This window comes from Branchiostoma floridae, chromosome 6 (assembly GCF_000003815.2).
Source record: "Branchiostoma floridae strain S238N-H82 chromosome 6, Bfl_VNyyK, whole genome shotgun sequence".
NCBI lineage: Eukaryota > Metazoa > Chordata > Leptocardii > Amphioxiformes > Branchiostomatidae > Branchiostoma > Branchiostoma floridae.
The window spans coordinates 20,334,196-20,359,250 of NC_049984.1; the positions used below are offsets into that span (position 1 = coordinate 20,334,196).

The 25,055-nt window shown below is 41.4% G+C and overlaps 3 protein-coding genes across 3 annotated transcripts in view; 1 reads left to right on the forward strand and 2 right to left on the reverse strand.

The window, feature by feature from the left end:
* Positions 1-565: 565 nt before the first annotated feature.
* Positions 566-16,048, reverse strand: LOC118417848 (Bardet-Biedl syndrome 4 protein-like). Its single transcript, XM_035823597.1, has 14 exons — positions 15,879-16,048; positions 14,206-14,329; positions 12,974-13,053; positions 11,680-11,743; positions 10,663-10,774; positions 9,467-9,539; positions 8,471-8,652; positions 7,515-7,569; positions 6,966-7,034; positions 4,820-4,972; positions 3,978-4,149; positions 3,092-3,161; positions 2,227-2,365; positions 566-1,267 (listed from the first exon to the last, which is right to left on the reverse strand). The coding sequence occupies exons 1-14, from the start codon at positions 15,951-15,953 to the stop codon at positions 956-958; spliced, it is 1,680 nt and encodes a 559-aa protein (XP_035679490.1). The 5' UTR covers positions 15,954-16,048; the 3' UTR covers positions 566-955.
* A 935-nt stretch (positions 16,049-16,983) lies between these two features.
* Positions 16,984-21,535, reverse strand: LOC118417851 (neuralized-like protein 2). Its single transcript, XM_035823599.1, has 3 exons — positions 21,197-21,535; positions 18,743-19,489; positions 16,984-18,019 (listed from the first exon to the last, which is right to left on the reverse strand). Exons 2-3 carry the CDS (start codon positions 19,476-19,478, stop codon positions 17,895-17,897), a joined length of 861 nt encoding a protein of 286 aa, XP_035679492.1. The 5' UTR covers positions 19,479-19,489; positions 21,197-21,535; the 3' UTR covers positions 16,984-17,894.
* Positions 21,536-21,691: 156 nt separating this feature from the next.
* The window catches only part of LOC118417852 (ubiquitin-conjugating enzyme E2 C-like), a gene marked incomplete in the record, with an annotated part of 6,664 nt that continues 3,300 nt past the window's right edge, over positions 21,692-25,055 (forward strand). Inside the window, 3 exon segments of the mRNA XM_035823600.1 lie at positions 21,692-21,964; positions 22,094-22,121; positions 24,027-24,113. Coding sequence (XP_035679493.1) covers positions 21,861-21,964; positions 22,094-22,121; positions 24,027-24,113 — 219 coding nt within the window.

Below are 25,055 nucleotides of genomic sequence, written 5' to 3' on the forward strand. Positions count from 1 at the left end.
GTACCAACTACTGGAAATGTATTTAAATTTGCAGGAAGTCAAGTTTTGAGTTCGTGCTAGTAACGTTAGGTAACTTTGAGTTTGCTGTGATGTGGCCACTGCAAAAAAACATGAACATAAACTCACTGAAAACATTTACATTGCATTTACAGTATATCATACAGAAATTAAACATTCACACAACACCATTCAAAATTACCTCCTTGTACAAAACAACTATTACACAGAGACGAGGATGTGTTGAAGCAGCCCTACATGATTACACACACACTTGGAGCCAGATTAGAGTCCTCATTTGTTTCTACTCTGCATACAACAGCAAATACATGAAGGTTGCAGGTACACAGTATGAAACAATAGCTTAATATATATACATTTTCTGGTGAAATAGACAGCTTAAATCCCATATCAGAAACCATAAGGAAAACATTAATCATATACTCCATGATAAACCTGGACACATAGCATGTACATAAAGCTCTGCAATAGTTTTCTTCTATTCCATCAGGATTCCTCACATGTAAGAAACATTACAAACAATGAGAACACAAAAGCACAAGGTGAAAACTGTTCTTTTGATAAGCACACAGTGTGTAATCATCGTGAAGTACATACAAAAGCACAGTTTCATGTAACTTTGCGTTTCTGCTTTTCAAAATGTTTTTTGCGAATGGCAGTTTAGAACCAACTAGACAGTGTTTACTTAAGGGCAGAAATTATCTTGATTACCTGATGGCAGGAATCAAGAAATGGGAATATGACTTTGGGCCTTACTAGCACTGCTATAGTTGTGCATTTCAGCCAGAATTGTACTGAACATAGACAAAATATACAGCCTTCTTATGTTATTCAACATCTTACATGTAGGTCAGTACAATTATGGCTGAAATGCTGTATTTTGGTGACATAAGCACAACTATAGCAGTGCTAATAATGCCCATGTACATGTAAGCCCTCAGTCTGCCTCCATTGCTACTCTCCGTGGAGCTTCTCTCCTGCTGTCTGTTTCCTCCTCCACTGGGTGGGAGGGGGGGCTGGGTAAGGCATCCAGGTCAGATTCAGGAGGTGCAGTTGGCTCCAGTTCTGCCGGGGGCGCTGTTGGTACAGCTGTGTCCACTGCGGGAGGAACATCGTTTGTGTGTGCGGCAGGCAGGGGTGCCCTGCTGGGAGGCTGGGAGTTGGCTCCATCAGCACCCTGCTGTTTGTTCCACACCAAGTTCTCACCCAAGTGCAGAGAAGGACCCAACCGTGCTGCCATGTCCAACAGCTGAAACAGATGAGCAGATGAGCAGATGATGAATGGAGAGATCCCCAGCTTCTGTCTTACTACTATTGTCAGTATGTCTATAAACACTAGGGATATTACTGTGCAAACAAAAAATACAGTATAATCTGACTTTCAATACACAAAAAACACCACAATAAGTATAGTGATGTTACATAACAAAGGAAGACATACAGTTAACAACAAAATCATTCAAGCCAAAAATTAATTTTGTTATGTGAACAGTGTAAACCACTTTTGTAGGGAGTTGGACTCAATTTGTAGCCATACATGTACTTTCTTTTGTGTAGAGTATGCAATTATGTCGAAGCATCTTCTGTAAGTTCAGGCGGAAAATAGTAGACAAAGATAATTTGTATCTTGTCATAAAGGTTGGGTACAGCAATTTGTCCATGTCAATAAGAATACTGTACAGATACAGACAAACGGAAGGGTTGGGTCTAAGGAGATGTTTTTCTGTCTTGGAGATATGGACTATTTTGTTGTTTATCAACTACGATTGGGCAAAATTTGTAAGGAATCCAGAGGCACTTTGCTCTTCGGTATCAAACTGCTGAAAAAATATTACAATGATCCATCTTCAGTTATCCTCAGTGAAGGCTTTTAGCAACACACCCCTGTAGTTCCAGAGCAGGCTGTTACCAGGGGTCTCAAACCTACATCACTTCTTCCTCCTGAGTCACCAAAAAATCAATCAGCATATCCAGCACAAAAGTAAAAAACAATTGAATCTATGCTTCTGCACCAAGGTCATCACCTAGAGGCCCAAAAGTATATACGAGAACGCTTTGCATTCTATCCAGAGGTTTGTATGACCTCCTGCCGAACAAGCACACACACATATACACATGTACGATCCATACAGAGTAACAACTACACCAGTCCTCCATTAATCAGAAGTAACCAGATGAAAATGAGGAAGTAGAGCTGAAGTTGAGTACCTCTTGGTCGACACTATTGGAGTGTTTCCTGGCCTCCTGTAGCTTCTGCTCAAAAACAGAGAACTGACGCACAGCCGCCTTCCGCTCACCATGGTTCATCAGGAACAGGCAATAGTTCAGGTTCACGGACGCATTTTTCCTTAGAGAGGAAAGGGGAAATAGGGTAAGGTACAATATGTGGAACTAAGCTGCTGTCACACTCATATTTGTTCTTCCTACTGAGAATAAGGGAATCTCCCTGGCTGTCTTGTGTTAGCAGAATGATGCAAGAGCACAGTGGGTCTACTACAACACATGTACATGAGTACTGCTACTACTACTGCCAGTCAGTCAGTCAGTACATGTGTACCACTACTACAACTACTGCCAGTCAAGTCAGTACATGTGTACTACTACTAGTGCTATAATAAAAGTCAGTCAGCAAGCATAATTATGTGTACTACTGCCATTCAGTCAGTCAGCACATACATGGAAGCTGTCCCCTAGAAAGTTTTGGACTGTCCCCTTTTCTAGATCTAGAGGACTGTACGCATTCCTGAGGAATGTCTCCATTCCATACGAGCGATCGCGGTGATGTCACAGTGATCAGTGGTAGGCAAAAAGCAGGTGTTTGGCAAAAGATTGATTTACATATTAACCAGTAATTTGAGCCGCTAATGAGCCGCTAATTTGAATATCAATTTTTGATCCAATCTACTGACGTCCTGGTAGGAAACAACCGTCTAATACCCCGGATATAAACAACAACAGCGATCGCTTGTATTGGTCAGGGTGGTTATACACATGTATATTGTTGTCAATAGGAAACAATTTTCAATCATAGATCAAACAAACATGCTAAAAAAAACTGATAGGAGTTGCTTACTGATCCAAGAGGACTGCCTGCTCATAGGCTCTCCTGGCATTCTGTTCATCTTCCAGGTGAGTCAGGGCAACTACAGGAGAGAACACACACTGGTGAGAAAGGTGAGTCAGGCAACTACAGGAGAGAACACACACTGGTGAGGAAGGTGAGTCAGGGCAACTACAGGAGAGAACACACACTGGTGAGGAAGGTGAGTCAGGGCAACTACAGGAGAGAACACACACTGGTGAGGAAGGTGAGTCGGGGCAACTACAGGAGAGAACACACACTGGTGAGGAAGGTGAGTCAGGCAACTACAGGAGAGAACACACACTGGTGAGGAAGGTGAGGCAGGGCAACTACAGGAGAGAACACACACTGGTGAGGAAGGTGAGTCAGGCAACTACAGGAGAGAACACACACTGGTGAGGAAGGTGAGTCAGGGCAACTACAGGAGAGAACACACACTGTTGAGGAAGGTGAGTCAGGCAACTACAGGAGAGAACACACACTGGTGAGGAAGGTGAGGCAGCCAACTACAGGAGAGAACACACACTGGTGAGGAAGGTGAGTCAGGCAACTACAGGAGAGAACACACACTGATGAGGAAGGTGAGGCAGCCAACTACAGGAGAGAACACACACTGGTGAGGAAGGTGAGTCAGGCAACTACAGGAGAGAACACACACTGGTGAGGAAGGTGAGGCAGCCAACTACAGGAGAGAACACACACTGGTGAGGAAGGTGAGGCAGCCAACTACAGGAGAGAACACACACTGTTGAGGAAGGTGAACAATAATGTTAATATTGACAGATAAAATGTAGTTCATCTTACAATGCTTTGAAATTAACCATCAGTACTATACAAATGTAGTGAAATGTAGGTACTGTAGAACAGTGTTTCTAACCTGCCAGCAGCATGTACAGTTCTCCCATCTTGGGGCGGATATTGATAGCAGCACTGAGGTAGTGGAAGGCAGAAGCATACTGCTGCATAGTGAGATGCACCAGGCCCAGGTTATACTGAACCTTCCAGTCGAACGGTGCCAGGTACACCGCTCGCTTCAGGCAGCTGATGGCCTGCACACAACAAAGGTAGCATCTGGTCACCTGGCAAACTGTCTGTTAAACTTACTTTTGTCCCTCTTTACTCATGGAAGATTCACACACACAAACACACACACACACACACACACACACACACACACACACACACACACACACACACACACACATACAAAACAATGTGTATGCAGGTTGAGCTCCTATGTCCAGACTACGTTCTTCTGCACGCAGGTGTAAAACGTACTAAACAATTATGAAAAATATACACCAAAAACTGCACTAAAACCGTCGTATTCAATATAACATGACCTCTATACGTACAGCATTACAACTGTTTACAATTAGACCCAGGTGAGAAGACCCTCAGTGTAGGTGAAAAAGAAAAAAGTGTAGGTAAAAAGACCCTGTAATTACCAAAGTAAGTGATAAAATTCAAACCCTGCCTGTTAGGTAATTCCACATGTATATTTAGCATTAATATGTTGACATTATATGCGGCTACATTCCAAACAGTAACAGCTATTTAGGCTGTTCTAGGTGATAACTTGGGTTTACATCACACAGATTCTACTGACATCACACACTGTATGATAGAATAATTCAAACACACTTCTTATGTGCCAAGTGCACTGTTTAAATACCAGACTTGGACATCAGAATTGCTGTGTTACATGTTTGTACTCACTGCTACATATTTCTTCTTTCCAAAGAAGCACATGGCGATGTTGTTCCACAGCGGAGCACTCTCGGGTGTGCTGGCAGCAGCCACCCTGTACTTGGTCAGAGCCACATCGAAGTCTCCATGGGTCTGCATCATGGACCCTGCCGCCATGATGGCCTACAAAACAACAAACTTTAGCTCAACATCTTACCTTAACATAGCAGGATACTGTAAATGCAGAAACTTTAGCGGTGGTCTAATGTTTGCGGTTTTCGCGGTTGTCGCTTCACCACAAACTTAAAACCACCGCAAACATTCTTCCATGGCAGTAAAAGACTACAGTGCATGGTGCTACCGCGAACTTAAAACCACCGCGAAAAGTCCTTTTTCCCACTATCGCAAAATTAAATCTCCGCAAACTTAAATGCATTTACAGTATATGGGACAAGTATTCAAAATACGTTCCTTGATTTTGGTAGCATTTGTCATAAATCAGCAAGCTGTCATATAAATTTAAGGAAGAAATGTGGTATGTGGATACATATATTGTACATGTTGACAAGGGTAGGTTTGATTCTGGGCATTCTAGCAGCTTTTCTGTAGCAGAGCTCCTGGATCAGGTACATTGTATATCAGGTTCTTGTTTATGTGTTCCTTAATATTCCCCAGCCACATGGGGTGAGAGAACAGGTATAAACACTTTTGCTGAGGACAATGCAATACAAAGTGCAATACAGTACAATAAATGTAAATTTGGAACATACTGTGGTAACAATTCTGCAGTGGCATGTACATGCAGCTTTTGGGCCCTGCCCATGCACATTGTAACTGGTGTGCATTTGGACCCCTCAGGGAATTTCCTTGGTACTTAACATATGTCAGTGCTTTCAACCAATTTTACTCAGAAGGCCGAATATTTCACAATACTGTAAATGCATTAAGTTTGCGGGGATTTAATTTCGCAGTAGCGCAAAAATAGGGTGTTTGCGGCAGTTTTGAGTTTGCGGTAGCGCCACCCCTCGAACTTCAATGCATGACGACTGAGACGAGGTGATTCCCCATGACAAAGATGTCGGGAACTCCAAAACTGATGCGAGCGAGCGAATAAAAAAAAAGTTTGGCCAAAAAAAAAAGTTGCCTTCAGTATGAAATCAAAGTGGCCAGGAAGGTTGAACATAGGACTAAACACACATAGTATGGTATACCAACAGTTAGGTGTAGTGACCAGTACATCATATGGGTGCAAAACATTTTTTTCTTCTTGGACCAATCCGAAAAAAACAGACCTGAAAAAAAAACCAGAGGAACAGGTTTCGCCAATTACAAAATGGACACACTACATGTTTTTGTATGTCGGCAGCCATTTGGGGTATAACCGGGGGGCCACGAAGACAACAAGAGCAAAGTCAAGTAAAGTTTATAGTCAATTACACCAAGTTTCTACAGTCAAAGGTACAGAGACAGTTAGCCTTTATTACATGGAGATGGGATTTTAAAATGCAGTGGGAGTCCAATAATAATCCACCAAACAGATTCCTTTGTAGCAAAATTGACCAATTACCAATGTTTTGAGTATTGCCAGTTCTCAAGTTTCCACAGACAATCAGGTCCAGGTACATGTCCGGACCTGGAAATGATCCTCTGGACCTGAATTTTCTGTACTGGTACCTCCCCCAACCAACAATAGATTTTTTTTTTCTTTGTGTCCTTTCACATCTTATTCTTTGACTTTTGATTTATTTTGGCATTCTATGGCATTAGTTATCTGTTTTCTGATACTTTTTTTTAATCTACGGAATATTTGTGCTCATTTTACAGCTGCTTTGCACAATTTATTGTGTGGTCGAAAACTTCTTTTTTTTTTGGAAACGGCCGAAAATTGGTGCGAGCGCGGATGTCATCCATATAATCAAATCAACGTGGCATAATGCTGTGACAATATATACAACTATAGTACGTACATGTAGTAAGAAGGAGGTGCCATAGGCGGCGCAGACAGAAGACATAAAGAAAATGTTCGCACTGGTTTTGAGTTCACGGTGAGGCAGTCACATCGAACATAAAACCACTGCACTGCCATGTTATTGGGCAAGCATATGCAATTGGAAACTGTTCAGTATTACGTCACAATACACAGTCATGTCAAAACAAAGAATTTTAGCAAAAGTACCTTTACATGGACAGGATCATAAGTAAGTGCATTTCCAAGGTGCTCGAACGCTCTTTGGAACTGTCCTGTCTGGAACACAGAAACATCAACACACAGGTTATTCATGATGCTAACACTTTCTCAATGTAGCATATGACCCTAAATAATTGTAGCAGACTTTCAACTTAGCAACATCATCTTGAACATAAATCATATACAAATATATGTCAAAACAAGGAGATTTAAAATCTTCACATGAGTTCATCAACATTTTCAGGTTTCAGTGCATGTGACTGGATGGATTGAGTCTTAAAAATAAGCTGTACTGAATCTTTCTTTAGCCTTATGTTGTAAAATGCTGGTGAGAACTTGTTAATGTCTCTCTTTACACCACATAATGAATGTAACTAAGTCTTGGAAGTTCATCAGTGTCAGGATCAGTGTAATCAATTATAAAAAGAATCTTTACTGTAACTGGCAACATGTACCCACATCAGGGCTAAGAAATCTGAAACAATAGCAACTTCTTCCCCAAACTGAAGTACATTGTATGTTAAATGACATGCTTACTTGGAGATACAGCAGACCTAGGCTTGTGAGAAGGTCTGGGTTTTCAGGAGAGAATCTGCATCAAAAACAGAAACAGCAGTCAGTACACTGTACCAGATTTTCACACTGTCTCACAGAAGAGTTCACGCTTCTGCAGCCTATAGAAACTGTTGGTATTACCGGGAGACATCATTCTATCAACATGTTTGGTGCATTCCAATGTGCGCAGGTAAATATTAAGTCAATTGTTGTACCTTATTTCTTTTATTAAAGTATGCTCCCCATTTTAGGGAAGACAAATCTGCTGAGCTGAAATGTAAAATGCAAAAACTCAAATAAAGTATTCACCCCTTTTCCACTGATCTTAAGGTTTCCTCACTGGCTAAATTGGCATTTTGACCTTTAATGGTTTTCTCATTAATGAATTTAGAAAGAATAGAGTTATGACGAATATTGATAGCTGGGCATGAAAGAATTCTAAATCTGATTTTTCGGACCAAATGGATGATGTCATCAAGTTTTATTAACCCTAATATTATTATTTTTTCTATGACAAAATACAGCACTTTGATACATACCACTGCAATGAAACTATACTTTCCATGTACACAATGATCAAAGCTCCAAACTCACGTTCTAATTGTCTGCACTTATTAGAAAATGATTTTAATCAGACAAAAAACAATTATTTTCTAATAACTACAAAATATTAGTACATATCAAGATGTGGGAACGTAAGTTTGTAGCTTTCATCATTATGCACATGGAATTCATAGTTTGTATAACGAGTGCTCTATAGAACCCCATTCCTTAATTTGCTCATTAACTGGCGTCACTACCAAAAGATTTGAATGTACAGGTCCCCAGATGGGTAGCAGAAGCGGACGGTACCGGACGGTACCAAGGCTAGGTAGAGAAGATGATAAATTTTTATGCAAATGACGACCTTATTTGCATAATCAATGAGAAACACTGACTCTACAGCTCTCTTGTAGATGTCCAAAGCCATATCCACATCATGCTCCAGTAGGTAGACTCTTGCCAGCATCTGGAAGGACACCTCATGTCGGCTGTACTGGATGGCCAGCTTCAGGTTCTCTTTAGCCTTGCTGTACTCCTTCAGGAACAAGTAGCACACACCGAGGTTGTGGAAGATTTCCTGCAATAACAATTGTAACTCTTCAAACAAGAGTTCCGAGATCTCGTGCCTTCATGAAATATTTATGAGGTTCTCATATGTCTTGTTTAATTTCAGTTCGTTAGATATGCAATAAGCTTTGGATTAAAATTACCGTGTCCATAAGTCCCATCCTGTCCCTCCAGACAATGGACACACTATAGACACACTATAGACACACTAAAGACACACTATAGACACACTACTATAGACACTACTATAGACACACTATAGACACACTATACATACACTATAGACACACTATACACACACTATAGACACACTAAAGACACACTACTATAGACACACTACTATAGACACACTACCATAGACACACTATAGACACACTAAAGACACACTAAAGACACACTACTAGACACACTACTATAGACACACTACTATAGACACACTATAGACACACTATACATACAATATAGACACACTATACACACACTATAGACACACTAAAGACACACTACTATAGACACACTACTATAGACACACTACTATAGACACACTATACTATAGACACACTATACTATAGACACACTATAGACACACTATAGACACACTATACACACTCTATAGACACACTATAGACACACTACTATAGACACACTACTATAGACACACTATAGACACACTATAGACACACTATACACACACAAACACACTAAAAACAAAGCCAAAGGTCATGGGTAGAAGTAATTATCAGGCACAATTTGCCCATGCAATTATAACCACATTGTAACAATAACAACTCTTAAGATATTATTATGAATAATACTAAACTCACCCAGTCTTTCATGTTCATTTTGGATGCTTCATTGTAAACATCTATGGCAGATTTGTGCTTGCCCAGAAGGAACCTAGGTGAATAAGAACATCATTGGGAAATAGGTTCTAATACGTTATACACAGCCTAACAGTCAATACCTGCAGGGTGCCATTTGGTAATCTGTGCAGATAGTCATGCAGGATGTACTAGTTCAAACATGTAGCTCAATCATTCCTTAAGTTAAAGGATGTGTGACTTAGGCTCTGGGGCATTTCAACTTGAGAAGGATCAGAGGACTGATCGAAAGCTTGTTGGTAAGCCCTTTATTTTGTGTACGGATATATGGGCTTAAAATTGTAACATAATGGAAATGAATACATAATTTATTAGATGTTTCAAACAGCATCCACTGTTTTTGGTCAGTACAATACAAAAGTTTGGTAATCTTTAGTTACTTGCATCTGGGCCTGAATAATGGACCATACCACATACCACTGTACATTTGTATGTCAAGTAGCCATCCTTCAATTCAATATCGTATAAGTTGTACATTTTATAACAATCTGACAACAATGGTATTTGGTATAGCAAGAAATTTTTGACTAAGATGATGAATCTTGGAAAACATTTGTATCCCACCACAAGGAGACGGTTAGCCTTACCTCATCAAGAAAATGCTGTTTCACAGTTAAAGACTTACAATAGATGATTACACAAACACACAGACATTACAGGACCTTATGTTGGTTAATGACTCAAACTACATGTTAACAACTTAACTTGAAAGTTGTGTTGGTAGAAATCATTCTTGAAATAGTTGGTCTGTAATTTCCAACACAAAAATTGGACTCACCCAAATTTTTGACTGCACAGCATCAGTCTTTGTCAAGGGATGAACAATCCAATCCAATCACAAAACCAGACTTTTTTGCTAGAGGGATTAAAGAAGCCATCAGATCTACATCAGAGTTTTACAACCATCCCTGAACAGAGACGGTGGGCGCCATAGACTTCCTGCAACCTATAATCCACTGCTTACTGAGTCACGTGTTCTATCTGCATAACGTGACGTCACGACAGCAGTCATTGTTTATTCCTTGACAAAGACTGATGGCGGCTGCTGTGCAGTCGACAATTTGGGTGAGTCCAATTTTTGTGTTGGAAATTACAGTTCAACTATTTCAAGAGTACATGTAAACAAGTCTCAGACTCACAAGGACCGTGCCACTTGTTTGAGATTCTCCACACTCTGTGGGTTGAGAAGTGAGCAGGTTTGGAACAGCTCCAGGGACTCCTGGATGTTCCCTTCCTGTCTCATGATCAGTGCTGAGAAACAGTCAACACAACATCAGCAAACTCTGAGGTATCACTTTTGTACCAGTAATGGTCTGACAGCTTGAGACTAGGGGCTGGGGGTGGGGTCCGGTACATCGTACCTGTGCAAGACCTATTTTTTCTTCCTGGACCTGTCCTAAAAAATGGACCTGGAAAAAATCAGTGGGCTAGATTTTGGACCAGATTCTAGAAGATGAATGCATTATATCAACAGGCACACACGCATTTTGAACCTTACGAGTCCAAAACTTATGAATAAATTAGAGTAGAATTTATAGTCATTTCTCCCAATTTTTTACAGCCAAACGTTCAGAGGCAATAGCGTTGTTTATGTGAAGATAGGATTTTAAAGCCAGTGGGAGTCTGATAACACAAAACAGATTCGTTTGTAGCAAAATGGACCATTTTTTTTAGTATCGTCCATTCACAAGTTTTTGCAATCAGGTCCAGGACCAGACCTTATTATTACTAGTAAGTACATGTACCAGTACCCACTCCTACTAGCTATAGGGACTGGCTAGCTTTGGCGGGATTTTAGAGGTACAACAGCATGACTTTATTCTGTTCAAAACAATGTTAAAAATAATCATCAAGTCAAAATGTGACTAGTAGACTAAATCTTGCAATGCCTAGAAATGTATATTCATGGAAGTCTTCATTTTACACTAGCATCATATTCATAACCTCCTTATGCTTGATTTATAGCAATATATATATGTTTTTCACCCTATCTGTTCATATTTTTACAACAAAATCTCAGAAACAAGAAATAAAAGCAGTGTGGACTATGAACACAATTTGATGAAATACAGAGAGGAAGACAAAACTCTATTTTAGAGTGGTAGGGCATCAAATCTAAATCCAATTCAAAACAGAACTACGGCTAAGGTTCCCACCTTGGACATAAATAGCATATTCACACATTCCTTGGCTTTCTTGAAGCTCTTCCTTTATCAAAGACTGCAAAAGAAAAAGAAATAGGGAAAATATGGTGACTGTGAATGATAAGTATTTTGGATGGATGAAAATCGTATTTCCTCTGTCCATCTACAATAGTAAATATTGTTACATGAAGATCTAACTTTACCTGAGTATGTTCAACCACATCGGATTCTCACCCAACTGAAATTAGAAACAGTGAGTGTTCCTCATAGGGGACCTCATAATATGTACTTCCAAGATGTATTTGTAACTTTTATGAATATCATGAATACGGTGCTAGCAAGTACATATCATATGTATGTTTCATACATGTTGGTAACACGTCCAACCTCTGCAAGACAGGGAAGAATGGACGCTAAACTGGATAGTGAGTGAGTGAGTGTAAGTCTGATAGCTCAGGGCTTGAAATACTTTTCTCTGCATACCTGCACTGGTGAAGGTTACATTGCAAATTACCTGCACCAGACGAATTTTACCTGCACCACTCTAATTTATGTATGGATCATAACTAGTACTAGAACTGTTCAGGAATGATGAAAATCCTGAACATGCCCGACCAGTGCAGGTTAGGTGCAGGTAGACACCAGAAATACCTGCACAGCTCCAAGTTTACCTGCACTAACCTGCATATACCCAGTACATGGACCAGTGCAGGTTAGGTGCAGGTAGACACCAGAAATACCTGCACAGCTCCAAGTTTACCTGCACTAACCTGCATATACCCAGTACATGGACCAGTGCAGGTTAGGTGCAGGTAGACACCAGAAATACCTGCACAGCTCCAAGTTTACCTGCACTAACCTGCATATACCCAGTACATGGACCAGTGCAGGTTAGGTGCAGGTAGACACCAGAAATACCTGCACAGCTCCAAGTTTACCTGCACTAACCTGCATATACCCAGTACATGGACCAGTGCAGGTTAGGTGCAGGTAGACACCAGAAATACCTGCACAGCTCCAAGTTTACCTGCACTAACCTGCATATACCCAGTACATGGACCAGTGCAGGTAGACACCAGAAATACCTGCACAGCTCCAAGTTTAACTGCACTAACCTGCATATGCAGGTGATATTTCGAGTCCTGTAGCTGGACACTGCATGTACTACTATAGCATATTTTTCCTACATCAATTTCATCAATGTCAATTTCCTGAATTTGGCAGATAAATGTAAATCCTAGAGCATTGAGAAAAAACTCTCCCCCTGACAGATGTGTCGCCTTCTTGTGGTTTGCTGCAGACGTACCTTACACAGCCCGTACTCCTTCCTGATGTAGTGCTGGTGGATCAGCCAGTTCTTACATTCAAATATGGGCAACTCTGGGGCTGGAGAGACAGAAAATTCACAACAACTCAGTCATGTTAGCCTGGTATCCAGCCGTAATACAGCTCCCGAGTCTCTTCTCTCCTCTTTGCAAAGATCATTAGGATCCCATCAGAAGTACTGTATTTATTTATTGGTTTGGCTGTTCAGAACACACAGCCAGGGCTGCCCAACTAGCCTACGGCTATTACAAAGGGCTAGCCCTGCTGACAAACACATAGACAACACATAAAAAGAACATTTATATATACATAGAAGTACTGTAAATGCATTTACTAGTATGTTTGCGGGGATTCACCAAGTGGGGGGTAAGCCTGGACACCATCCGTATTCTACCTTACACTCGCTACCCCTAAAAAATACGTCTGGCACTGATCAGGCCGCAACGGTTTGGCATTTGAATATTCGTCCGGGATCTGGCCGGGCCAGAGGGGTAGCAAGTGTAAGGAGCCCCGGTAGAATGTGGATGGTACCCAGGCTAGTGGGGGGTGGGGGTGGAAGGAAAACACAGAACAAGGTAACATTTTCATGGTGGTTTGGAGGTCCCAGTGAAGAGGTCATCACGAAGACAGACATAAAACCACCACAAACATTTCTGCATGTTACAGTTTATAGACTGTGATGGGGCATGTTACAGTTTATAGACTGTGATGGGGCATGTTACAGTTTATAGACTGTGATGGGGCATGTTACAGTTTATAGACTGTGATGGGGCATGTTACAGTTTATAGACTGTGATGGGGCATGTTACAGTTTATAGACTGTGATGGGGCATGTTACAGTTTATAGACTGTGATGGGGCATGTTACAGTTTATAGACTGTGATGGGGCATGTTACAGTTTATAGACTGTGATGGGGCATGTTACAGTTTATAGACTGTGATGGGGCATGTTACAGTTTATAGACTGTGATGGGGCATGTTACAGTTTATAGACTGTGATGGGGCAGAGGTGATAGAGGGAGAGGACATTATCATCAGATGCACCCATCAGATTAAGGAGGCCTTATGGATCAGGAAATCTACGTACTATATACTCCAGTCATGAATCGTGATGAGGGGGGATAAAAAGTCATATTTGGGATCGCATTCTGCACAATATAGCAGTGACACCTGGCTGAAGTGCAAAGTAGAAACAATCACTATGAAAAGTACCTTTCTTTGGGCGTGGTCTGGGCTGTGGCTGCGGGGGAGACTGGACACCCTCCGGTGCCAGGAGAGAGCTGCTGCCCCGCATCACATCAGTCATGTCTTTCTCTGGTCTTTTCTCATCATCAGCCTGCAGACAGGCACACACCATCATCACAGCATCCTCTACACTTCACCTCACCATACATGATTTAGGCCTGTCAACATGTCACTGATCTGAATGTGTTTCAATTTCTAGCCGTGTTTGTGGAGTTTTGTAGTATTACATCAACAGCAAGGTTGAAGACGGCTCAAATGGTGCTAGTTGAACCAAAAGTAACTTGCACCAAAAGAAAAATACTTGCACAACCTACTTTACCTCTTCTGAAAATTTGCAAACGTACGTGAATAAAATGGGATACATGAAGACCATATTTTTCCATAGCATATTTCAACTTTGGTTTTAAATTGTGTTAACTCTTTCATAAAGACTGAAAGAGGTGAATAGCGTCCTAGGGCTACACATAGAGCAGATCCAACTTTTGTTTGCTGGGCCTTTATTCTTGCCGACCGGGCCAGATTCTTGAACTTCCTACCTTCATAGGACACTAATGTAATATAGCGTCCTTAATCTATGTGAATGGTTTATTTGACATAGAGATTACAAACAAAACATCACACTTGCTGTCATTGTAGTGACTAGCCTAGATACCATACCCCAACCTCAAAAATATCTTTTGCGTTGGGGTCTGGCAGGATGGCTGTAGAAATGTTCTCGAAGGCCCTTGATCAGAGGGACTTAGATACTTGATAGATACGATAGATACTTAGGCACGATAGATACTTGAGATCGGGCTGGGGTTTGGTAACCAGGCTATTTAGTGACTGAATTGCAGTGAGTATTTACAATTATCACGCACACTATAACACAGTATACAAAGTTTAAAAGTGATAAATTATCGCAATGTTGTTTACGATAAGATTAAAAACTAATAAACTAAGTAATAATTATCATATCTAGGGCTATCAAACCTAGAATGCTAGGCCTCAGATGTTGTGCAAAATAAATTTATTCTTATTTCTTTTCGACCTGCCTGTCAATGTTTTTTTCTGAAAAATCTGAGAAGCAACAAATTGAATTGGTGTGGCCTTAACTTAAGTCTAATGTCATCAGTCACCAGTGTTCTGATCGCAGGCTATTTTGTGCCACTAACTAAGAATCAATCTAGAAATGTATCCATTGTGGCTGCTAAGCCTATGTTATGTTGAAGTGTGGCATTCTTGATAGATACAAAAGGTACTAAGTATTCACCTTGAGTATAGAATATACTTAGACCCCACGTACCAAGAGTTTGCAATGCATTACAATAGGGACCAGGGATGTCTTTGTAGCTCAACTGGTGGTAGTACTACTAAGTATAAGACGCATATATAACGACGCATTCCCACACACGACCTGGTAAAGTATTATGTGGGCAGTAACGTTAACGTTACTAGTAGTTGAGCTCCTGGCTCCAAGCAATCGGTTCATGAAGAGCTTGATGATCATGAAGAGCTTGAATACCCTGCTAAAGAGGCATCATGCCTTGACCTGATGGTTCCAAACCGGTCCAGGCTTTTTTATTTGCACACAGAGCGGTGTACAATTATTCTACAGTGACGGCAACTAAGGCTACAATAGCCTCGGCAAGCAAACAAACCTGAATGTTGTCCGGCTCGACTTGTTTGGCGCTTTGTTCCTGATTCACAGTTGAATCCTGCTCACTTTCCGCCATTTTGCCCAAAACTATTTAAGGTATCACATAGCAGTTCAAGACAATGATGCCATATACATGAGCACTGTGATCTATAAAACGCAACATTTATGAAACCATACCCAATAAACGATTTTTCTGGAGGTGCTTTGGCTCCTATTTTAACTGCGTTATATATATTTCAGTCCACGAGATTGTCTCCCAAATCCACACAATGGGATTTTGATTGAATTCGGGGTTTCCAGAAAAGATGGGCAAGGCTAGCTAGTGGGGTTGGCTCATGCCTCAGCAGGCTACCCTACTGGGCTCCAAGGCTATACATGGGGTTTGGCACGTAACTTACATTTGTAATTCAATTTCCTTGAAGACAAACTGGGTCATTATCAATAACAGCTGTGATGATGAGCTACAGTAGATGGAAGGCTCATCATAATGCTGGGGTAAGGGGTGTGTAGTGTGCACTAACGAACAAGTTCTATGACCCCATACCTTTGGTATTAACCTTTAAGATATTGCCCCAAATGATGATCCAGTTATGGCCCTTTATAGCCAAAACAGCCTGACCGCTAGATGCACAGTACTGTCTCCCAAGCACAGTTCTGTACATATCACGGCTCAGTGATTGTGTAGCGGGAGGGTTCCATTTTTCAACAGGGGTTCAAATGTCGTCCGGTTTTAAAAATCATTGTTGCGGAGAAATGCATAGATGCCTGCACATAAGAAGGACATTATTTAAGCTATAGACTAAACCTTGTTGTGAATAACTACAAAGTCGGGGTATGTGTCAAAGTTAGTAAGCCCCACAGATAACGATTGAAAAACTTGAACAAGTTTGATGCCTTCCGTTAGTGTTTTACTTTTAGGTGTTTTACTTTTTACTTTTATCTCTGATCTTGTCCTCGTGGCCAGCCGCTTCCAAAGGTCACCACCACAGCGAAGAGACAAAACCTCCTTTGTAAGACGAGTGCAAGGGAATGTACAGCATTGCAATCAAGGAAGAGGTGATCTATATCAACAGGTTTGTTAGGTAAGTAGAAATAAAATCAATAAGAATCTTGGTTTTAATAGTCATTGCACGAGAGAATTAGGCAGAGGTCGGAAGATGGGGGTCGGATGGTGATGAATGAATAGTCAGGCATACTAACACCCCATTGGTGTACAGCACTTAAACTTTGTTACCTTAACTGATCTCTATAGCGTTACTCTTGACCTTTGTTGTGGTCTTGTTCTACGATTTTCAATATGTATAAAGTAGATCTGCATCCATGTGCCCTTCCTATTAAATGGTATCACATTTGTGGAGTCCTGGTAACCCCCATGTAGAGCCTTCTCATTATGCACAACATAGTTGGTACGTACGAAGTGACTTAGGAACTGGTACCACGGGTCTAATAACGTTAGAAAGCAAATCTAAGAATGTGTACAATCAGCATAATTGCCTTTATAGTATCCCTAAAACCCCCATATGGACCCCAAATCAATATTGCCAATCAATCATGATATTTTTGACAGTTATGCATGGATCTGTGAGTACATCTATCATTGTAATCAGACAAATGTTACATTTTGATGTATTAATTTGGTGTCAGAAACACAAGTTATCATGTTATCATTAGGTTACACCATTTAAGCTTTTCTTACAATCCTTTGCAGTAAATGAATGGGAATGTTCTTTCACATCTTATTGTTTCATTTTGCAATTTAAGTTGTTGTTTTTTTCAATCTGAACACAGTACTTCATAACATCAAAAGCTAATGACAGGAAAATGATGTTAACATATAAATCATGAGCTCTAATCTACATTCTACAAAGTACTTAGATACAGTTACTAAACTTGTACATTGTATAAGGTACAAAGGTACTGGAATAACTTTGCAATGAAGGGAATTTCAGCATGAAGTGAATTTCTGAAACAGAAGTCAGTCAGTTAACACTGTCTGTCAGATAAAACTGTGCCAGTTTCAACAAGCCTCATATTTCAGGTACTGTTTCAGTCTTGCTGGTAGGGGAAGCTGTCCAATGGCAAAACGGGAGCACCTGCACTGGGTCCGAATCAGCTCTCGACAGTAGTCCTGCAGGTTTGGCACTGTGCAAAAAGAAGAAAGTGGAATTATTGAAACACAATGTGCTTTCATAATCTCCTAGCAGTTCTTTGGGGCCAGGCTTGTCTCAGGACTTACACTGACAGGTCAGAGCTCAGTTAAGGCCTAGGTCACAATTCCCAACCAGGGGTCCGGCCGGGTAGCTTTCGGGAGCGAAAAGAATGATATGAAGAATATCAAAATACAAAAAATGTCAAAATATGTTTCATGAGCTTGACATGAGTATATTTCTAGGTATACATTGTAATTTTTCGTTTCTTAAAATATCCCTGCCGGGCCCCGGTTTTGAAATGTGACCTAAGCCTAAGTCAGCAACAGTAACAATAATAGTTCCCTAACCAAAGATCAGCTTAAGTTGGTCATTTTGGATACCTCTATATCAAATACATCACGGTGTATTCTGTATCATCCGAGGGTGCCAGTCAGACAAGGAACACAGTGTTTTATGCCATTCCTGGGCCGAAATAACATTCCATACTGGTGTTCCTGGAGCCAGTGTGATAACTTTGACATATCATATTAACATAATTTATCATAAATAGAATAAAATAATATGTATTCTACATCAACCTCAGTCCTTCTGCCCTTCCCATGGTCACGCTGTGCCTCGGGTCATACAAAATACACCCAACAGAGAAAAAACACTTTTCCATGTATTTCAATATAATAATATATATTTTTATATAGTAGTTCCTAACTGTATGTACCTCCATACAGTTGAACGAGTCGTACTCTCTTGGTTGTCCCATAAACATCCACCACAGCAAAAATAGGTTCAGTGCCTACTGGGATGTCAGTTGCCACGGGTCCCTGGTCCTCACCGTTGATCAGGACATGCATCTCACCCACGCCTCTCTCCAGGCTGTACAGCACACCGATCCTGCTGCCCACCGCCGTGGATTCCGTGTTCTGATTCCGCACCATTCCCTCCGCGGCGGGCGGCGGCCTGAGCAGCCTCAGCAAGGGCGGGCGTGGCGTCCCCACCAGCTGTTCCCTGTCCACCACCTGGAAGCCGGTCCGAATCAGACCCTGATCCAGATGTATGACACGTTTCACCGTCCTGTCAGGAGGAGGCTCCTGGTCTGTGTCGTCATCCTCAGGCAGACTCAGCGGTGTCTTGGTTATCGCCACCACCCAGCTTTTCCCCATATAGACTAGATCGGGGAGGGAGTGTGGAGGGATGTCGATGTTCTGCACGTTTAACATGGTCAAACCGATACGTAGATGACCGCTCCAGCCTCGTTCGTCGTCCTCAATCTCAAGAAGAAATATTTCTCCCGGTGCAAGAGGTCGGTCGCTGAAGGTCACGGCATCACCAAAGCCTCCCGCCCTCCTGGCCACCATCTTGTCTTTATCCAGCTGGATGTTTGTTCCGTGCCGGACGTGGAAGCGGGGAATGGGAGGCATCCGAACAGGGACCTCCTTGGGTGTTGCTTCTTTCATTGCAAGATTCGCTGCGATCAACACAAAAACATCAGAATGTCAAGATAACAGATACTGGACAATGTGACACTTAGGTCATCCATCAAGTACCCAATATTTGGTGCCATCAAAAAGTACTCTGTGCTATATAGAGCTGAATAAGAATCATCTAGAAACTTCTCAAGATTCACCTGTGCTTAATTCCACTCCAGAAGCAGGTACTATAATTCCTCAGAGAATAAATAGTTATGCTTGAAAAGTTGAATTAAGTTTGTTTTGTCAAATTTACCATAAGTTTAAACCTAAACGCAGGGCGAACATTGTAGCGATCGAGCTCTTGAATTTCCCCAAGGACCCTTCCGACTGTGCACTGGTGGGGGAGGCCGTGACTCTGACAAGAGGAAACGGTATCGGTTGATGCTGGTATTAATAATAATACTTTGATGTCTTATAATTACTTCTTGAGTAGACAAAATGTGTGCATAGTACAAAAACATCAACACAACTGCCAGCCAACACGTTTCAATCATTATTAATTAAGAAATTAAGAATTAGTGCACACCCATTAGAGATTGAAAGAGGCCGCTATAAAAAGCTACCTGTCCACGAGAGATTTTGTAAATATTGCTCAATGAATGCGGTGGAAAATGACATACACTTTATTAGTCAGTGTCCTCACTATGAGGTTGAAAGAAACCGATTATTCCAAACAAACGCTACAATTTCACCCTAGGACCTCACCAAAAGACCACATTTTTACTGAAGACACAAAACCCACTTATTCTGCAGGGTGTGGGACAGTTCATTAACCACTGCCTTCTAAGAAGAAGTCAAATCCAATAATAAGATGCAACTTCAGATGAATAGACATTAGTGCTATGTACTACATTGTATTTTTTTTCCCTCGAGAATGTTCCTGCAATTAGCCTTCAGGCATGATTTTGCAAATAAACTTTTATTATTAATGTGGGTTGAGTTGAGTTTATTGACTGGTAATTTGTCCATGTATTAAGTAGTGAGTCGCTTGTCTTCAAAAGTCTTATAACTTATGTTATTCTTTCTTACAAAGATTAATGTCCTCCCATAATTCAATTGGCAAGCACTTGTTGACTTCAGACATGTACTAGAGAAACACATTTTTCTGCAACTGCTATGGCCTATTGTACAGATTAGATGTTTTGTGTGTTTGTATGTATGTGTGATCTTTCGTGTACCTGAAATAAAGAGTAAAGATAGCTAATGGGTACCTACTGGCTGTGAAACAACCAGAGGGGCGAGCAAGAACAGAAAGAAACAACATGCCCCCTACCCGGAATCGAACCGGGGTCGGCAGATCACAAATCACGAACGCTATCACCGTCGCCACAAAAGCACTAGTGCCGTTGGGCAAGGACGATAGGCAGTACTTGAACACCACTGTTACACTACTCCCCCTTTTCTTCAAGATTCGTCCTCGAATCTCCGAGTTCGACATCCCTGTGTGGCACATCCGCTAGCCTGTTACTCACAGGGTCGGCATGGGAACCAGTGAAACAACCAGAGGGGCGAGCAAGAACAGAAAGAAACAACATGCCCCCTACCCGGAATCGAACCGGGGTCGGCAGATCACAAATCACGAACGCTATCACCGTCGCCACAAAAGCACTAGTGCCGTTGGGCAAGGACGATAGGCAGTACTTGAACACCACTGTTACAGCTGTAATAAAATTATACAACAATAAAAATAATATAAAGTTTACCTTCAGTGTTTTTGTAAAGACTGCCAAGGAGGTTTCTGCTCAACGTGTTGGATTCAGAGAGTTGCCTGTCTCACAGCTTTCTTCTTCTTCAGTCGCCAGAAAGAATGGCTGTGTACTAAGCTGCTTAGATGTCACCCACCGCAGTCTTGTTGTTGTTGGCGGTGTTGTTGTTCTTGTCTAACGTCTGTCACTACTTTATTCGCCACACTTTCGGCGGAAAGGCGGGTAACAACGGGTGTCAGCACTTCCGGGTTTACAAACCTTGGTGTGAGACCAATTTATCCTTCACGCAGAACGCACTGTGCACGAAGATAGATTTATGACCATAGTAAGTTATTATGGTACTAAAACTATCGTAAAGCTAAACTAATATTTATTTGACCAATAAAAATGGCTGAATTTAAGTATATGAGCCAAGAGTGTCCTCGTTTTTTCTACGTATGGTAGTTTATAAATACTCTGCTATGCTTAGTCATCGGCTTCCCTCACACGTAATTTGATTGGACGGGGGCATTGTAAGCTGCAGTCTGATTGGTTACATGCGCAGTGAGGAACATTTGAAAGAGGCCATTTTAACTTCAGCTCTTGTTGGAAACATTTGGTTCTGCCAAACGCAGCTGGTTCAAGAAGCCACCTCACTTCGGAAAGTCAACTTTACCTCATAATGTCTTCCTCACAGAATGTAGACCCAGCTTCAGTAGCGCCACAGCAAAGGGAGAAGGACACCAAAGACACGAGACGTGGAGAAAAACACACGGTTTCAAGAAGGTGACGACACGAAAACCATCAGTATCAACACTATACTAAATATTGCATGCATCGGTATCAAACCTTTTTTGGTTGAGGTGGCTCGCTTTTGAAGTTTGTACCTTAAGTTTATTTCTTCTTATTTTTCAGGTTGCAACAAGAACTAATGGGTCTTATGGTAAGGGCATTTTTAATTGAATTTATTCCTTATCGTGCCATCCATCCCTTGGAGTAGCTAGACCAAGGAACTTTCATCAGAATATATATCAATCAATCAATCAGCCGCGGGCATCAGGGGAGATGCATAGCGGCTGTAGACATGTCCCTCCAAGATGTTCTGTACATATATATATACATTTGTATTTATTTTATTCTTCTTCTTTGAAAACATATGGATCGTTCCTGTAGAACGCCGTGTCGATCGGTATCAAGACAGTTCAGCCTGGATGTTTCGGCCCAGGACATTTCGGCGCAAAGTCCAGGACATTTTGGCCCCAAGTCCAGGATATTTTGGCCCCAAGTCCAGGATATTTTTGCCCCAAGTCCAGGACATTTCGGCGTAAAGTCCAGGACATTTCGGCCCCAAGTCCAGGATATTTTGGCCCCAAGTCCAGGATATTTTGGCCCCAAGTCCAGGACATTTTGGCCCCAAGTCCAGGACATTTTGGCCCCAAGTCCAGGACATTTCAGCGTAAAGTCCAGGACATTTCGGCCCCAAGTCCAGGATATTTTGGCCCCAAGTCCAGGACATTTTGGCCCCAAGTCCAGGACATTTTGGCCCCAAGTCCTGGACATTTCTACCCCATGCCAAGGACAGTTTGGCCCCATTAGTTCTTATGAGTATGTGCACGTTATGCAATGTACAAATTAATTGAAAAGCTATGTGATGAAATATAAAGCCTTGAATAACAGCAAACACACTGCCCAGCAAACAAGCCCGTAAAATTAAGATGATTCCCAATACTCTACTCTAGTAGAGGCTGGTTTCCTTTTCTACCAGTTTGCATTTGAAAGCGACGGCTATGGAGACAGACTTGCCATCGTCCTCAGTATGTTGTGTGTCGCATCCTGTCAGGAAATGTTGAAAGAATCGTGACAGCGAGCAAGTATGCATGCTGTCTGCTCATTCCTGGTCAGACTGCGCACTGCTAAACGTTGCCTGAAGGATGGTTGATGGTAGCCTGGAATCCAGCCGTGTTGTGCTTTGGTCGCTCCCCTAAGGTACACTTCCTGCCAACACGTCTGGTGTTCGTTACCAATTGAAAGATCGGTATTTGCATATTTGCAGAGATTTTATGCGAGATTTCTGTTTGGCTGGTTCCAGCGCTCGTTCAAAGAGGCGTTTTATTATCATCAACGACCCATCTTCTTCTAGACTATTGGAACGATCTGATAAATCAAACTCTTGCCATACACGGTTGGCAAGAGCGCTATTCAAACATCCTTTCTGTTGAGAAAAGCCTGTAAGGTCTTTGCAAATGCTCGTTTTAGTGAAGAAATTCCGTGTAATTTGCTGGGTATAGTTCAGGCATTAATGAACGTCTGACGCGGCGGCCATGTTGATGATAATGGAACGGCTGTTCGAACGAGCGCTTGAACCATCCATAATTCAGCCAATCAGAAATCTTGCATAAAATTTCTGGGAATATGCAAATGCCAATTATTCAAATGCTAACAAACACCAGACGTGTTTGCAGGAAGCGCCTTATGGGAGCGACCAAAGCACAACACGGCTGGATTCCAGGCTAGGTTGATGGGGAATTTTTTTCATATTTCCTGCATGTTGAGTTTTGAGAAAGACTTATGAAATATATGGTGTTAGAGCCTGGACCTGGGACCCAAATGTCCTGAACCTGAGGCCGAACTGTCCTCGATCTGAGGCCAAAATGTCATGATTGGCAGGAACTGTCCATGTGTATATTAAATTCCTTTCCTTGCATACTTTCCTTTGCTGCAAAAACATGAGTGGCAACAGAGTGTGGTTTTGTGCTGCAGCATTCTTTTGGAGTAAGATCTGCTGACAAGTGAATAGTGTTATAAGAATTTACCGTAATCCCTTTGACGTGTGTTTCCTTCTGCCAAGATGTCTGATGACAAAGGTATCTCAGCATTCCCCAGTGGAGACAGTCTGTTCAACTGGACAGGGACCCTCACAGGACCCCTGGGAACGGTAGGTCCTGTATGTAAGATGTGAGCATCATAAGGGGTTGGAGGACATCCTCCCCTGTAGAATTTGTATATCTATAACCATCAGAAACACATTCTTACATTTTCAGGGCCAAATTTAATGAAAAGAAGCCAGCATTCTTTTACCTTTGTTACAAATAAGCAGAAAATCTCCGTATGCTGGTTGAAACACAGTGCAAAGGGCCCAAATTAAAGCATACCTGGATACAAAATCACTACGGGCTCACTATGTTCAACTGCGTTGGTGAGAACCCTGCACTTGCATGGCTCGAAATTCATTTTTGGGATTAGGTGCACTGGTGCACCTAGCTTAAAAAATTGGGTGCACCAAATTTTTTTTGGGTGCACCATATATAATAAAATAGAATGCCAGAAAAAAACTAATAACAAAACTTAATTGCAAGCTATTAAGTTCTTAAAAAAGTACCATGACAGACACTTTTATTATCTTTCTAACACTTAGATGTCAAGAATATGATGTATACTAGTCTAAGTATACATATATACATGTATATACTTTGATATTTTACATACGTAAACCTAAGAAAATATTTGGGTGCACCCTGTGCAGCCACAGAAAAGAATTGGGTACACATCTTGAATTTTGGGTGCACCTGGGTGCACATGCACCCAGTATTTCGAACCCTGACTTGTCTTCAGCGTGAATGTTTTTGTCGTAAATGTGGGGTGATTAAAACACCAAGAAGGCCATTTATTGATACCAAAAAACACATAACAAGACAAGTTTTTCTTATCCCTGAAATTATTCTTGAAACCTTACTTTTGTAAGATTGTCAGGTGCTTTCTACTCATCGATTGGCTGAGATTTCTTACAGCTTTTAGATTGTTCTTGGGGGTTAAGTAGAATACTGAATTTTTTTATACAATAGTGATCAGATGGCACCCAGGCTATTGCACATGACCA

Coding starts and splice junctions, on each gene's coding strand:
- LOC118417848 (XM_035823597.1), bottom strand. CDS start 15,953: ATGGCGGAAAGTGAGCAGGATTCAACTGTGAATCAGGAACAAAGCGCC. Junction 10,775..11,679: donor ATATGCTATTTATGTCCAAG/GTGGGAACCTTA, acceptor ACTGTTTCTCAG/CACTGATCATGAGACAGGAA. Junction 1,268..2,226: donor CCAATAGTGTCGACCAAGAG/GTACTCAACTTC, acceptor CATCTGTTTCAG/CTGTTGGACATGGCAGCACG.
- LOC118417851 (XM_035823599.1), bottom strand. CDS start 19,478: ATGAAAGAAGCAACACCCAAGGAGGTCCCTGTTCGGATGCCTCCCATT. Junction 18,020..18,742: donor ACTCGTTCAACTGTATGGAG/GTACATACAGTT, acceptor CTTTTTGCACAG/TGCCAAACCTGCAGGACTAC.